The sequence below is a fragment of the Megalobrama amblycephala genome, linkage group LG11 (genome assembly GCF_018812025.1).
Source record: "Megalobrama amblycephala isolate DHTTF-2021 linkage group LG11, ASM1881202v1, whole genome shotgun sequence".
In the NCBI taxonomy this organism is placed as follows: domain Eukaryota; kingdom Metazoa; phylum Chordata; class Actinopteri; order Cypriniformes; family Xenocyprididae; genus Megalobrama; species Megalobrama amblycephala.
Window position 1 is genome coordinate 28217361 of NC_063054.1, and position 15618 is coordinate 28232978.

Below are 15618 nucleotides of genomic sequence, written 5' to 3' on the forward strand. Positions count from 1 at the left end.
TGGATACACACTGCATCCCGGAGAGATGAGAGACATGTTTTTAGCCAAGTATGTTAAATCATTCCGTGAGTAATATCTTGTGATCAACGCAATGATTTTGGATTCATTTTAATCTTGAGAATCTGCTTTAAATATTGATGTGCGATTTTTATGATCTGTGCATTTTTCATGAAGTTAAGAGCACGTGAAATATACATACTTGTATTCAGTTAGCGGCTGTGCTGTTTTTGTTGTAAACGCATATTACTCAGACTCATTAGAGGGTGAAAACAACGAAACAGAAGCATGTTGGAGGCTTGATATGAAAGTTTAAAGTCTCTGGTTTTGTATGCAAAAAGAATTTTTGTGCTACCTATATGGATTAAATTTTTATTGGCTTTTAAAGAGAGACACGCACTTGGGAGCGCCGACACTCCATCCGGTCTTAAGGGGTTAATGCTTACATTTAAAGTTAAAAAAGTTAAAGTTAAAAAGCCTAAAGGTTTATTAGGCTGCTGTCACTTTAAGAGCGCATGCCCGGATCCAATATACTGTTACACAGTATGTGTTTTCTCTCAACTATTTACGTTCCAAAACTGACTGTATTTACCTGAATACTTGTCAATATGGGTATTTTGACATAATTTTGTATGTATTTGACCATTGAAGCACAATAAGCCATGAAAAAGAAGTCAATTTGGTACTCGTGAGCTATTTGAGAGGTGGCTTTATTTGCGCGCCACTTATATAGATCAGTGGTCCGCACGCTTTTGATGTGAGTGTGCAACCTGCGGGAATGACTAAAATTATGCGCAATAAAAGCATTATTTAACCGTAGTGAATGAGACGAGTGAGTGAATGGAGTCGGTGTGTCAGTTTGCTGTCGAAGAGAAGAGCGCAAGAATGCGCATCTGGTATCGGCGTATCAATACTTTAGAAAAGGAGTATTGGAACCGGTTCAGGTATTTCAGTATCGATACATACTGAAATATTAATATTTTTGACAAAACTAGTATATACACCTTTTATAATTAGATGATTTTTGTCACAACTTGCTTGTAATGTAAGAAACGCAGTTTGCTTGTTGAATTACTATTTACATTTTATGCTGTCGGATTGATACAAAATATGTGGTTTGTTTTTCTCATTCAACACAACTTGACTGATTTGCTTCTGTTTTGTTTTTCAGAATCAAGAATCAAGTGGATGATCTAAAAGCAAGCATACATTCTCCTCCAGAAAAGGTAACACTAACGGCAATAGCAGATTTACAGTTACATCACTATAGGCTCAATGAACTCTGCTTCTCTTGCCTCAGTTTCCTTTCTGTGTAAGCAAATGAGATTAGAAACAGCCCAACGTTATTACAATAAACACAACTGCTGTAAACTCTGAATGAGAGCTGTGGTGGTGTTTAGCCTCCACAAAGCAGGAAGTGTTGTAGTGTAGGCCGGTGCCTCTCGCAACATGAGGATTTGATAAACACAAACACGGTCACTGTGGGAACCCCATTAGGAAGTGAATAAACCAGTAATTTGTGAGGTTGTTAATATTGCGGCTGTATGCAAGACCTGAGCAAGACCAAGCTCTGTTTAAGCCCAGCCGAGATGCAAAAGTTCATTTACTGCTCTGTTTATGAGCTGCTCAGCAGGCAGAGGCTAACAGAGGTCTTTTCAGCCACGGATAAAGTGGATTATTGTTCTACTTGCATGGCCTTTAATTGCAGCATACATGGTTTAATTGCAGAGGCTTTTGATTTGATCTAATTCCAGAAGCCATGGGGGGTCTCGGCATTAATGTACATCCAGTGCTGGACTGAACATAAACCTAAAATTCTGTCACCTTTTACTCTGTCTTGTACTTCAAAACCTTCTGTGGAACATAAAAGATCTTTTGAAAAATGTCTTCTTCTTTTTTTTTTTTTTGGCCATACAATGGAAATCAATGGGTTCCTCTGTTGTTTGGTTCAAAATGTTCTTCAAAATATCTTATTTTATGTTCAGCGAAAGAAAAAAAAAATTGGGGGGTGGATTGATAAGACTATCTCTTTAAATCTCTTTTACCTGTGACAACTTGCATCCTGTGGCAGGAACCATTGTTATAGTTTTCATTTTTAAAACCATAAAGCACATGCCAGCTAGTACTAAGATCATAAATTAAATCCTGCACCAATTATTAAAATTAGGCTGTTTGTTCTTACTCTAGTTTCTTTAAACAGGAAGTTATTTTGTTTGGCACTCTCACCAACTCTCCTGGTTACTCCGGTTTAAAACGTACACATACCCCCCTCACAGTTCACTTTTTTTTCCTCCTTACTGGCTCCCAAAAGCATGTGAGAGCACATGTGAAATATCTGTATTGGTTTTCATTACACTGCACAAATGACTGCCAAGGCCCCTCCAACATTTTTACAACATAAGGTCACCTCATTACTAATGCAGGTCAAGGCCTGTGTGCATGTGTTTTCAGATGCATTTGTAATGCTTTTTAATATGTAGTATGTGGGCAGAGAGTGCTGGGTTTGTGCATGTTGTACTGTGATGATTCACTGTGTTTAATGAATAGGGTTCATAGTGATGGACACACATGCACGCTCACACAGACATGGCTTAGAAATGGCCAGACTGTTCTGTGCCCGCTTTGTTTCACAGCTACCAGAGTGACTGTTTCTCATGCTTTTGCAAGTGTGGTTGTTCCGATGGTTGGAGCACTTTAGGTTTGACAGGAAGCTTGTTTGAATCGCCTGCACTCATGTGTGGTGGTTAACCACATACAGCAGAAAACGGTATTGTCTTCACATCCTCTTGCGCAGAAGAGCATCTGGAGGATCAAACTGACTTGTGTATGTTACTTAAAAAAAAAAAAAAAAAAATTTACTTGATATATGTGCTGTACACTCACCCACCAATTTAATAGTATCTGAGATTAGATGCATGAAAGTGCCAAGTTTGTCTCTACTACTGTACATCTGTTGTTAGAAGCTGAGATTCACTGTCGCTAATGCCAGATAATGATATTATTATGGTGTGCACTTGCTCCCTCTGCTGGAGCAGTGAAGAGTCACAGGCACTGTCATGTATTATAAAGTCACCAAAAAATCTTAATTGCAGCATTTTTTATAAATGATTAATCTGTGCCCTTTTTTTTTTTTTTTTTTAATTCACGCTCCCTCATAATTTTTTAGTCTGATGTGCACCAGTACGAGGGCATGACAATATTCCCTCCCCTCCAGCCTGTCAATCACATGAGATCACAGCAATTCATGACGATTCAGTCAATTCCCAATGCACAAAACCAGGCCCTGCCCTATACTTTTTTTCCTCGTTCAAGAAGCTGTTTTACTCTAAATGTCACAATGGGGGTTAGCAAGCGCCAGCAGCCATATCACCCTGTAGCCCAAAACTGGTTGCCCACTGAAGCTAAGCAGTGTTGAGTCTGGTCAGTAACTGGATGGGAGACCTCCTGGGAAGACTAGGCTGCTGCTGGAAGAGGTGTTAGTGAAGCCAGCAGGGGGTGCTCACCCTGTGATCTGTGTGAGTCCTAATGCCCCAGTATAGTGATGGGGACACTATACTGTCAGAAAGCACCGTCCTTTGGATGAGACGTTAAACTAAGGTCCTGACTCTCTGTGGTCATTTAAAAATCCCAGGATGTCCTTTGAAAAAAAGAGTAGGGGTTTAAACCCCAGCATCCTGGCCAAATTTGCCATTGGCCACTGTCCATCATCATGGCCTCCTAATCATCCCCATCTATACTGATTGGCTTCTCTCCACCAATAAGCTGCTGTGTGGTGGGCGTTCTGGCGCAGTATGACTGCCGTCGCATCATTAAGGAGATTAAGGAGATTTCCCCCTTCCATACATAAAGCGCTTTGAGTGCAGAGAAAAGTGCTATATAAATGTAACAAATGAATTAATTAAAAACCTTCCTTATTCTGTAAAACAGGTCACATCACTTCAGGTTTCGGTCTTTTGTATGTGCTTTGTTAAATACAAAGCCGTTTTACTCAAGATACCTTAAAAGGAGCGAGCAAAGATGATCTTAACTGATGGCCATCGCATATGCAGATTAATATCTAAAAGTTAATATTTTCTCCCTAACATTTTGACATTTAAATTGAATAGTTTATAGGTTTGCTGATTAACTTAAAAGTCCATAGATATCGCCGTCAGTTCGTACTGCTGTTAACACATTCTTGGAAAAGCGGATGCAATGATGAGAACTGTTTTCCTGTTTGTTCATGTGTTGTTCGGCCTACAGAGAAGAAAAGAATATTACAATTTTGTTTCATGATGACTTGTTTAGTGTGAGTGGTGTGTTCACATTTAAAATTCCAAAAAGGAAAAGTGCACTTTAAATACTCGGGTGATGCACTTAATTAACTGAAAAAACTAAGTGTGGAATGTTGGACAATTTATGCACTCAACTGTCTTGGCTTTAATTACGTAACGGAGTCATTCATCCAATCTTGAATGACAAAATAACCTTACATACGCAACACGGTTGTACACAGTGTATAAGTGCATAGTGCGTAATTTCGGACACAACTAATGTCACTGTCCCAATCCCATGAGCTCTGGCAACATGTGGACAACATCATACATGTTTTTGTAGAGTATGCACTTGTGCATGCCGGCGTAATGATATGAACTTAAAATGATGAAGCATCTCAGTTACTCAGTATTATAACAATAGTGGAATGTGATTTACAACAGCTGTTATAACCTAATTTGAAATGACAGCATTTATTTCAAACTTTTTTATTCTCTGGCTGGTGAGTGAACAATTTCACAAGTACATATGAGGAGAGCAAAGTAAGATTGACCTACAAACAAGAAAACCAATGTCTGAAGTCTCTTGTGTGCTACATGCTTTTCCTGTTTTCAGTCATTTGGTGGTAATTAAAAGGCTTGCTTTCACATATGCACATTGCATTTTAAAAATAGTTAAAGTACCAGCATACTGCTTTCATCTGTTAGTTATGTGCCAATTTACAGTGCTTAGATTTTCTGATCAGTTATTGTTAAACAAGTAGTATATTACAGCTCTAATTTCATCTCTCACCATTCTCGCTTTACTGTTAATGAAGTTACTGTTTATTGTGATTTGAGTTTTATTTCATTCATTTGTTTTGTTTTTTCATCATTATATCTTGATTAGGTTTCGCTGGAATGGGTAATCTTCTAAAAGTCCTTACAAGGGAAATAGAGAACTATCCACATTTTTTCCTGGACTTTGAAAGTAAGTTTTGAGGAGAGGTGGAGTCTGGGGTTGGCGAGACTCTATAACTCTATATTTCCCCAACAGTGGCCGGAGGAGCTGAACTGATGGTCTCAAAGCTCTTATAAGACAGTTTTCCCTCTTTGCTTTCTTGTTGTAAAAGTTTATGTTTCCTGCTGTCCAGAGCAGTTGCACTGACACTTTGTCTAAAAGCTTGTCCTGTGATTTTACTAGAAAAAAAATGTGCTGATCTTTCAAAGTAGAAAGGGAAAATTCCATTTTGATTCAATTTTGAATGATGTCCATGTTGTTCACCATGACAAGCTGAGGGAATTCTGTATGTAGGAGCTTGAGAATCACTCTTAAAGCGTGACATCCTGATTACTGTCTTTGACATGCAACACCTTTCTCTTTTTCTCTCTCTTTCTGCCTTTTTTCTTCTTTCTCTTCTTGCTTTTCTGTTTCAGAAACCAAATGGGGAATCTGTTAAAAGTGCTCACTTGCACAGAGCTTGATCAGGGGCCAAACTTTTTCCTTGACTTTGAAAGTGAGCAGAGCTTTTGCCTGGCCTGGTGTCTGTCACTTTTTCCAACTACTAACATTTTGCAAGTACCATTGTCAGAATTGTCCTTGAAAACCTACTCATCACAACGCAACAGCAAAACAGAGCTTCGCAATGCTTTTGCATGTGCAAATGCTTTGTGCAAATGAGTTTGATAGAGCAATATGTTTGCATATCTCATCTTTTTTTACATACAGTCTTTAATTAAAAAAACTTGGATTGCAAATACAAAGGAGATTCTGAAAATCTGATTTGTTGTTGGCAACCTAAATGTGCATGACTTACCAATCAGTATGTGTAACTAACCCCATATCCAACATGGCTATGTCTGTTGCATGATCCATCCTTTTTAAATTATCTCCTTACTCTTCTTTGCAGCTCCTGCTTGTTCTGATATTTTTCTGATAATTGACATTTTTCTGGTCTCTGTTTTTGTCTTTCTGAAATCTCAGATCTTTCAATCCTTTCCCTCTGTATACTTGTCGAGTAAACATTTAAATCCTGTGTTACTATATACTCAAACCCAGTTATATTACACTAAACATTGGACTTTGATTATTTTTCTGTCTATAAACTTTGAACAGAGCTTTACCCAAAATGTTCAACATTTCCTGAGTATTTGCTTTCTTTGAGAGAGACCTAACTGAAGTCAGGATGTTGTTTTTTGATTGTGTTTCAGTGGCAATAACCCATACACTATTACTTTTGAAATGAGCGTCTCTGTGAAATGTTGAATGATTGGGGATCTCTGGTTTAAAGAAAGCAAATGATTCTATATGCAAATGTCACATTTGTTTGTTTTTGTTGTTTATACAGTGCCCTTAAAATATTTGGTTGCTTAAGCCGCAACTTAATGTATGAATGTTACATTACATTAGATAACATAATATCAAACCAAGTGTCATTTATTTGAAAGAAAATTGACAAAACATTTCACTAGAAGAAGCTCATGATGCTTTAAACTTAATAAATAATGTTTTTGGCCACTTTGTGGTTGTCAAATTTAGTGATGGTTACTCTGTTAGGACACCTGTGTGAACTGGAGAATAACAGATCACAGATCTACTAAAAATGAGAATGAAAATGGCTGTAATTCGACGAAATGGAAGTAAAGTTAGAGCTAAAAAAGCTCTATCCTCCATTTGTTTGCAGATGCCACTTGGTTTGATATTATATCTAATGCAGTAAAATTCATTGCCTGTAATAACTAGTGTTTGGTAGTGCATAATGAAGTTTATTTGTGTCAGACGCACAACCGACAGACTGTGAGAGAGCGGTGTGGAACCAGGTGAATGCTGTTCTCCAGGAGTCAGAGAGCATCCTGTCCGGCCTGCAAGCCTACAAGGGGGCGGGCCAGGAAATACGAGATGTACGTCTGATTGTAATATTTCTGCTTTTGCTTTGTGGGTCAATCAGTTGTATTTAAAACATTTTGTGGGTTGTATTACTCATGCCACGTTAAATCATGTGATTTGTCATTTTAGGCAATACAGAATCCTAATGACATGCTCCTTCAGGAGAGGGCTTGGAACTCTGTGTGTCCCCTTGTCATCCGCCTAAAGAAGTTCTATGCTTTTTCATTGAAATTAGGTACACTATTCATTTATAATTACTAGGAGTGTGATGAGACAGTTAGCTCATGACATGAGACGAGACAAGAATTGTACCGAGTATTTTTAAGAAATCCTCAATGACTAAATACATGACTAGAAAAATAGTCTGCAGGTGCATTTGAAATGTTTTAAAGGTGCCCTAGAATTAAAAAATTAATTTACCTTGGCATAGTTAAATAACAAGAGTTCAGTACATGGAAATGACATACAGTGAGTCTCAAACTCCATTATTTCCTCCTCCTTATATAAATCTCATTTGTTTAAAAGACTTCCGAAGAGCAGGCGAATCTCAACATAACACCGACTGTTACGTAACAGTTGGGATCATTAATATGTACGCCCCCAATATTTGCATATGCCAGCTCATGTTCAACGCATTACACAAGGGCAGCCAGTATTAACGTCTGGATCTGTGCACAGCTGAATCATCAGACTAGGTAAGCAAGCAAGGACAACAGCTAAAAATGGCAGATGGAGCGATAATAACTGACATGATCCATGATAACATGATATTTTTAGTGATATTTGTAAACTGTCTTTCTAAATGTTTCATTAGCATGTTGCTAATGTACTGTTAAATGTGGTTAAAGTTACCATTGTTTCTTACTGTATTCACGGAGACAAGAGCCGTCGCTATTTTCATTTTTAAACACCTGCAGTCTGTATAATTCATAAACACAACTTCATTCTTTATAAATCTCTCCAACAGTGTAGCATTAGCCGTTAGCCACAGAGCATAGCCTCAAACTCATTCAGAATCAAATGTAAACATCCAAATAAATACAATACTCACATAATCCAATGTATGCATGCAGCATGCATGACGAACACTTTGTAAAGATCCATTTTGAGGGTTATATTAGCTGTGTGAACTTTGTTTATGCAATGATAGAGTCGAGAGCTCGGTAGGGGGCAGAGAGCGCGAGCAATTAAAGGGGCCGCAGCCTGAATCGGCGCATTTCTAATTATGCCCCAAAATAGGTAGTTAGATTAAAAAAAATCTATGGGGTATTTTGAGCTGAAACTTCACGGACACATTCAGGGGACACCTTAGACTTATAGTACATCTTGTTAGAACTGTACATGATTTGTGAGCTTCTACAACTTTTGACCTCCTAATTGAACTCCTTTCCACAAATTGATCATAGAAATAAGAACAGTATAAATAAAAATGAATAACAGTTTTCTCTTAGTCTTATAAAGTGCAAACAATAATAACCAAAGTACTCTCTCAATATTCAAAGTGCAAATGGAGACGAGATGGTTACAACTACACAGCCCAGCTTAAGATAGCTTTCATATTGGGTAATATTTGCATGCATCAGGGAGCCACTTTCAAAATACGGGGTATTGAATTCGCATTTGAATGCGTGCTTGCGTTTTATTTGCGTGTACTATGTGAATAGGGAGCGGCGGTGCTAAGCACGCATTCTACAAGATAACACATTTGTTGCTTGGGCTCTGTTGTGCAATGAATCCTCCGCCATGGTCTTGTCAGTCATTTCGTCACTTACTTTCGTCACGTGATCAGTGAACTCTGATTCCTACTGCACTACGTATGACTCTGCAGCTCTTGTTGGATGAGCTGGATGGGATTGAAGTGATCTTTATTCAGCTGAATTGTTAAATTGTTTTTATTTTCTATAAAAAGCAAAACGACAGCGGTGGCATATTCTATCCTAATTTTACCCATACACTCCGTCATGGCAATATTGTGAGACAGTTTTTCACCTCGACAAGAAATCCCGTCACATTTTAATCACACTCCTAATAATTACCTATAGCCATATATTTTCTCCTTGATCAGTAAAATTGTAATGTAATCTCTGCATCTGTATCTTCTCTCTCCTCTCTTCCATGTAGAGGAGGCGCTAAAGAGTCTTTTGGAATCTCTGACATGTCCGCCGTACACTCCCACTCAGCACCTGGAGAGGGAGCAGGCCCTTGCTAAACAGTTCGCTGAAATCCTGCATTTCACCCTCCGCTTTGATGAGCTTAAGGTGCCAGCTTGCTTCAATGCTTTTGTCACGCACTGATTTTAATATTAGGGGAATAAAAAAATAAAAAAACTGTTGATTGCCACTGTTCTGGGAATTGCTTATTAAATTGTGTAATTTGTTTAGATGAGAATTCCAGCCATCCAGAACGACTTCAGCTACTACAGAAGAACAATCAGTCGAAACAGATTAAACAACATGAATGTAAGTGCAGGAACATGACATGACATGTACAGTATTCTGTGAACTGTACTGTGTTCATTTCTATATTCATGCGTGTGTTTTCTTCCCCTCTATCAAGCTTGATATTGAAAATGAGGTCAATAATGAAATGGCAAACAGAATGTCTCTGTTCTATGCTGAAGCCACACCTATGCTGAAAACCCTGAGCACGGCAACAACAAACTTTGTGACGGAGGTACTGCCTGCTGTGCTTCAGTTTGTGGTCAATATTTTTTAAAAGAATTTTATACTTTTATTCAGCAAAGATGCTTTAAATTGATCAACTTTTACGCTGACTTTTACATTTTCAAATAAATGCTGTTTTTTTGAACTTTCAAAGAATTACTTGAACTTTCAGGATACATCTAAGGCTCTTGAAAATAACTTATAAGAGTTTCCATAAAAATATTAAAGTCCCCCTGTAGTCAGTAATTGTATGCCTTAAAACTAATCTTTAATGACCAAAAATGGCATATTTAAACGTTTTGTCTTGTGAAAGAAAAAAAAATGCCTTTAAAATAGCTTGAATGTAACTCTACACCAGGGGTGTCCAAACTTTTTTTAAAAGGGGGACAGATTATATATATATATATATATATATATATATATATATATATATATATATATATATATATATATATATATATATATTACATGTTACAGTTAGTGTTACCGCTGTAAATCCATGATAAATGTCATTGAATTGTTGGTTGAAAAGTATTCTAACTGGAACGGCTCAATGTTTCTCCTGATTTGCACGTTAGTGTTGTTGATTTAATTCAGCTTTAAACTGAATTAAATCACAGAGAGATTTCCTCTATGCCGAACTCGAACACTTCTCACTGGCAGTTTAGTGGTCGTTTGATCGAGACACTCAGCAAGTAAACACATTTGTGAGCTTGTGAGTCACACGCTGTGCAGTGCGCACAAGTAGCGCTGTTTTGTTCCGCTTTTGGCGCGTTAATGTTTCCCTGGCCTAATATCTAGTACTGTCACCTTGTGTTGACATTGTGAAACTGCACGATTTGTAAATAATGCCTGGTGGGCCACGTATAATAGATTTTAATAGACAAGCTGCAGGCCGTTTGAAATTCATCCCCGGGCTGTAGTTTGGACACCCCTGCTCTACACCCTTGCCTCATTTAATATATGCAGATCAATGAATATGCAAATTAGCCCTGCCTCCACTCGCTCACGCCAGCTCAGAGATCCACTTAGTCAATATATTGAGGTAAACACTGCACAATGGTATCGCTTTTTACAACGTCAGACACATGACAGTAATTAATATGATTAGCCTTTTGCTTGAATCTGTTATCAAACAGCTAATAATGTGTTGCTAATGTTACACAAACCATGTTCCAATTCGACATCTCCAAGTCAGACAGCTGACTTCTAACAATAGTATCCTTACAAACGCTTTGAACAACTCAAAACTTCAGTGGAGAAAGGCATATAGTTCATCATAACATCGTAATGTACATCATACGCCCACCATGTTTCTAAATCTACACAATTTTTCATATCAACAGAAAATATCAACAGACTCCCCTGCTAGTTTGCTGTTAATGATATGCTAAAGCCCGCCGGCATGTTGATGTGATTGGTTACAAGGTAGTTTGTGATGTCAGACACCAGCGATTCAAACTGCGGGTTTGAGTTTGAGTCTTTTTATCACTGCAGTTATAAGGAGAAAATACTCAGCAGTGGGGTTGACACATGAATGGTTTGTCTTAATGCATATTAAAAACACCACATAGACATAAAAGACAACATTAAAAACTTGATTTTCACCACAGGGGGACTTTAAGCAGGACAGCGGTTTTCAACATTGATAATAACAAATGTCTCTTGAGCACCATATTAGAATGATTTCCGAAGGATCATTTGAAAATGGGATCAAATAAATAAATAATTTGATCAAATAAATGCAGCCTTGTTGAGCATTAAAATCATTAAACATTATCTTACCAATTCCAAACCTTTGAATGATCGTAGTGTATAATAATCAATATACATGCATTGAAATGTTTGTGTGAATTAATAAATCTCCTTTAAATCTCCTTTAATTCTTTTCACTGTAGAATAAGACATTACCTCTTGAGAACACCACAGACTGCCTGAGCACTATGGCAAGTGTTTGCAAGGTCATGTTGGAGACACCGTGAGTACTTAATCTGTTCCTTCCATTGCTTCTTTAATATTGCTGCTTATATATGCCTCTGATGAGGCATATTCATATATGCAACAATCAACTAAAATCATGGGAATTTCAGATTAGATTCAGATTAGATTTTAAAATATTTCAACATCTAGTCATTTCTATTTGTGCCTGCTTGTGTACAGTAATAACTTGCTGATAACATCAGTCTGTCCGCTGAAGGAAACCGCTTTTGTGACTCTTTGGGTGGCAAATGTTATTGGTTAATAATGGTTTCCTATGGGACACGGTCTTCCTCATTGGGGCTCAGCTAACTGAAATTTAGCTGGTTTTGAGTCATTGGAGACATTTGTACACTAATTGTTTAAAGGGATAGTTCACCCAAAAATGAAAATTTGATGTTTATCTGCTTACCCCCAGCACATCCAAGATGTAGGTGACTTTCAGTAGAACACAAATGATGATTTTTAACTACAACCGTTGCCGTCTGTCAGTCAAATAAGGCTAGTGGATGGGAACTTCTACTATAAGAGTAAATAAAACATGCTCTCATTGAAGTATATGCGTGAGACATCACTGCTGCTGTCAGAGCGCGATCAGACCTCACTAAGCAAGTGCTGAACGCGGTTGGACAGTGGTGTATTAGAGTTAAAAAATGATATAAATACTGTTCGGTTTATCACACAAACCGATCGTTTCGTGTCTTATGACATCAATATGTCGTCACGAGCCGCAGGGTTTAATTTGGACTTGTCTATGCAAGTTTTATTTACTCTTATAGTAGAAGTTCCCATCCATTTGCATTATTTGACTGACAGACAGCAACGGTTGGAGTTAAAAATCATCATTTGTGTTCTACTGAAGAAACAAAGTCACCTACATCTTGGATGCACTGGGGGTAAGCAGATAAACATCAAATTTTCATTTTTGGGTGAACTATCCCTTTAACAGTCAAGTATGCTTTTTTATTAATTAAGCATTGATGACTGGAAATATCATGGAAATTAATTTGTCAGAAGGTGCGGAATGCCTGGATTGAAATATATTGTAGCAATAATCTCCTCTTCTGCTAACAGAGAATACACGAGTCGGTTCAACAGTGAAGATACACTTCTGTTTTGTATGAGGGTGATGGTGGGGGTTATTATCCTCTATGACCATGTGCATCCTAACGGTGCCTTCAACAAATCCTCAAAAATTGATGTAAGTCTACTTTCTCATATTTTCCCCAAGTTTTCCCACATTTGATTGAGTTTAAAAATGACCTTTTCCCCATGATATGTGATGTACACACTTTCTCTAGATGAAAGGATGCATTAAAGTCTTAAAAGATCAGCCAGCAGATAATGTTGAAGGTCTCCTTAATGCCCTCAAGTAAGTTTCCCTTCCTGTTCTTAAAGACAGATACTATGGTTTGTGTAATCATTTTTTTGATCTTTTCTTTATTTTTCTTTCAAAGGTTCACCACAAAACACCTGAATGATGAGTCCACTCCAAAAAATATCAGAACGATGCTTCAGTAATGATTTTAAGTGAAGTGGGTCAATATTCTGACCTCAAAAGATGTATATGTTTACATTTATTTAAGGACTTGATGTTAATACTTGGGTGTATTTACATAATCATTCCCTTCAAGTTACTGCAATGTAAAGAAAGCAGACCTTTATTCTAAACAAATTGCCTATACTGTCGACAGAAGCACAAATGAATAAAAAAAAACCAAGCAGCCTTATGAAAATTCATGAAAAAAAAAATCATTTGCCATTTTGTTTTCAAATTAATAACAGTGATCGTGTTAACCAAAGGGGCTGATGCATTGGTTGTGAGTTGCAGTGAAATCATATTGGCTAAAATGTAGTCAATATTGAATGAGTAAAGTGTGTTGGTATGGTTGTGCTTTTGTATTTTGTAATACGGTAATGACGAGAAAAGACAGTTCAGGAAAATACCATAATGTGATGTAACTTTTTTTCTTTTCTATTTGTTCCCAAATCTGTGGTTTGGCTGAAGGTGGAGATGTTTTATTTTTGTTATAATGTGATGTGTTCTTCATGTCTTTGTGCCTCTTTGTTTCTAACACATTCGATACTCATCAATACAGCTTTAAAATCTGAATAAATTTGACATTTTGATTATATTTTTGATTAATGTTCTCTAACATGGAAAAAGATAATAATGTGATATTTTGGGTTGTGTGCCACTAATTTGCAGTCTGAAGTCCTGATACCTGCTGTAATATTTCGGATAAGCTAAGCTCATGTTTGAGCTCCATTAAAAAGATGCACTACTGTTCAAAAGTTTGGGGTCACTAAGATATTTCGGGGTAAAGAATTTCAAGTTCAAGTTCAAGTTCGGTTTATTTCTAAAGCACGTTTAAAAACGGCCAGGCCGACCAAAGTGCTGTACAACAATTAGAAGAGAAGTGTACATAAAATATAAAAGAAACAGTTAAAAGACAAAGAAACAGAAGGCAGAGAAATATGGATGTTATATACACACACATATCCACAAATATATACATCCATATGTATACACACATACATATACACCTACATTATAGGTGTATAATTTATACCAATTTAATACCACCAATTAATTTCTGAATGATCATGTGGCACTGAAGACTGGAGTAATGGCTGCTGAAAATTCAGCTTTGCCATCACAGGAATAAATTACATTTTAAAATAAATTAAAATAGAAAACAGTCATTTTAAATTGTAATAATATTTCTCAATATTGCTGTTTTTGCTGTAATTTTAACAAATAAACACAGCCGTGTTGAACATAAGACACTTTTTAAAACACCAACCCCAAAAGTTTGAGCAGGTACTGCACTCATTAAACCGATTCAAGAACCAAATATAGAGTGCCCCAGGGATGACGCATTTTTGTAGGCCAACCCGGAAGTTAGCGGCGCACGGGTTCCCTCGACTGAAAGCCTATTCATTTTCCCCATAGACTTTTGGAAAATCGCAGAAAATAATCTCTGTGTTTAACAAAGGGTTATGACACTTACACGTTTTGTCTATCAAGATAATCTTTACAAGTTAACAACATTTATAGACTTTGAAGCCTAAATAAAGTCGTCAGATATAAAAGGCTAACAGTAGGCTATAAACGGACTACAGCACACCATGGTCGCGGATCAACGTCGTCACCACCAAGCTTCCTCAAACTTTATTTAGAAAACAACTCTATTTAAAAACATGCTCACTGATTATGATCTGCTCTGTGTATGAATACTTATCCACTTTTTCACGAGAAATGCTGTCCAAATGTCCTGTTTATCATGATGACGTCTAAAGTCCCCGCCAAAGGAAGTAGTCCCTTTTAGCAATTTGTTAGCAACCGCCGATTTTAAGACACAGTAAAGTTTAAAAAAAATCACAAGTGGGTTATAACTGGTGTGTTTTGTGTCATAGATCAAAACGTGAAAGTATTTAGAGGCTTTGTTAACCACAGACCTTATTTCAGGCGATTTAGCAAAAACCCATTCAAAAACCCCATAGACTTTACAGCGTTGGAACCGGAAGTCCTAAAATGCTAACTCGCTTCCGGGTTTTGCCTACAAAAATGCGTCATCCCTGGGGCACTCTGATCTTTAAAATAGATGTAATTTTAGTAGCAACTCTTTTGACTCCAAATCACACTGGTAATGTTTCAACACTGGATGGCAGTGTTTCACTACTCTCACTTTATAGCTGAAAGCATCACTCCAGACTGAGTCAGTGAGCATAACTCCAATTTTTTTGTCATGTTATAATAGCATCATTTCCACTTCGATATTAATTACTGATGATCACTAGAATTTTCTAGCACAAGTGTGCTATATTTCATTTGATTCTCTTTGTTTTATCAAATTTC

At 37.2% G+C, this 15618-nt stretch overlaps 1 protein-coding gene across 8 annotated transcripts in view; it reads left to right on the plus strand.

The window, feature by feature from the left end:
• Nucleotides 1-13891, plus strand: part of fam49a (family with sequence similarity 49 member A) — a 33856-nt gene extending 19965 nt beyond the window's left edge. For 2 of the 8 annotated variants that reach the window (XM_048207187.1, XM_048207189.1), the window contains exons 2-13: nucleotides 1169-1223; nucleotides 5140-5220; nucleotides 5667-5746; nucleotides 7009-7130; nucleotides 7246-7351; nucleotides 9238-9374; nucleotides 9498-9575; nucleotides 9673-9816; nucleotides 11678-11757; nucleotides 12831-12957; nucleotides 13058-13128; nucleotides 13214-13891. In XM_048207187.1, coding sequence (XP_048063144.1) covers nucleotides 5674-5746; nucleotides 7009-7130; nucleotides 7246-7351; nucleotides 9238-9374; nucleotides 9498-9575; nucleotides 9673-9816; nucleotides 11678-11757; nucleotides 12831-12957; nucleotides 13058-13128; nucleotides 13214-13277 — 1002 coding nt within the window. In that variant the 5' untranslated portion in view covers nucleotides 1169-1223; nucleotides 5140-5220; nucleotides 5667-5673 and the 3' untranslated portion in view covers nucleotides 13278-13891. The remainder of the gene's footprint in view (nucleotides 1-1168; nucleotides 1224-5139; nucleotides 5221-5666; nucleotides 5747-7008; nucleotides 7131-7245; nucleotides 7352-9237; nucleotides 9375-9497; nucleotides 9576-9672; nucleotides 9817-11677; nucleotides 11758-12830; nucleotides 12958-13057; nucleotides 13129-13213) is intronic. The other 6 variants (XM_048207188.1, XM_048207190.1, XM_048207191.1 and 3 more) reach the window with 4 other exon arrangements.
• Nucleotides 13892-15618: the final 1727 nt, after the last annotated feature.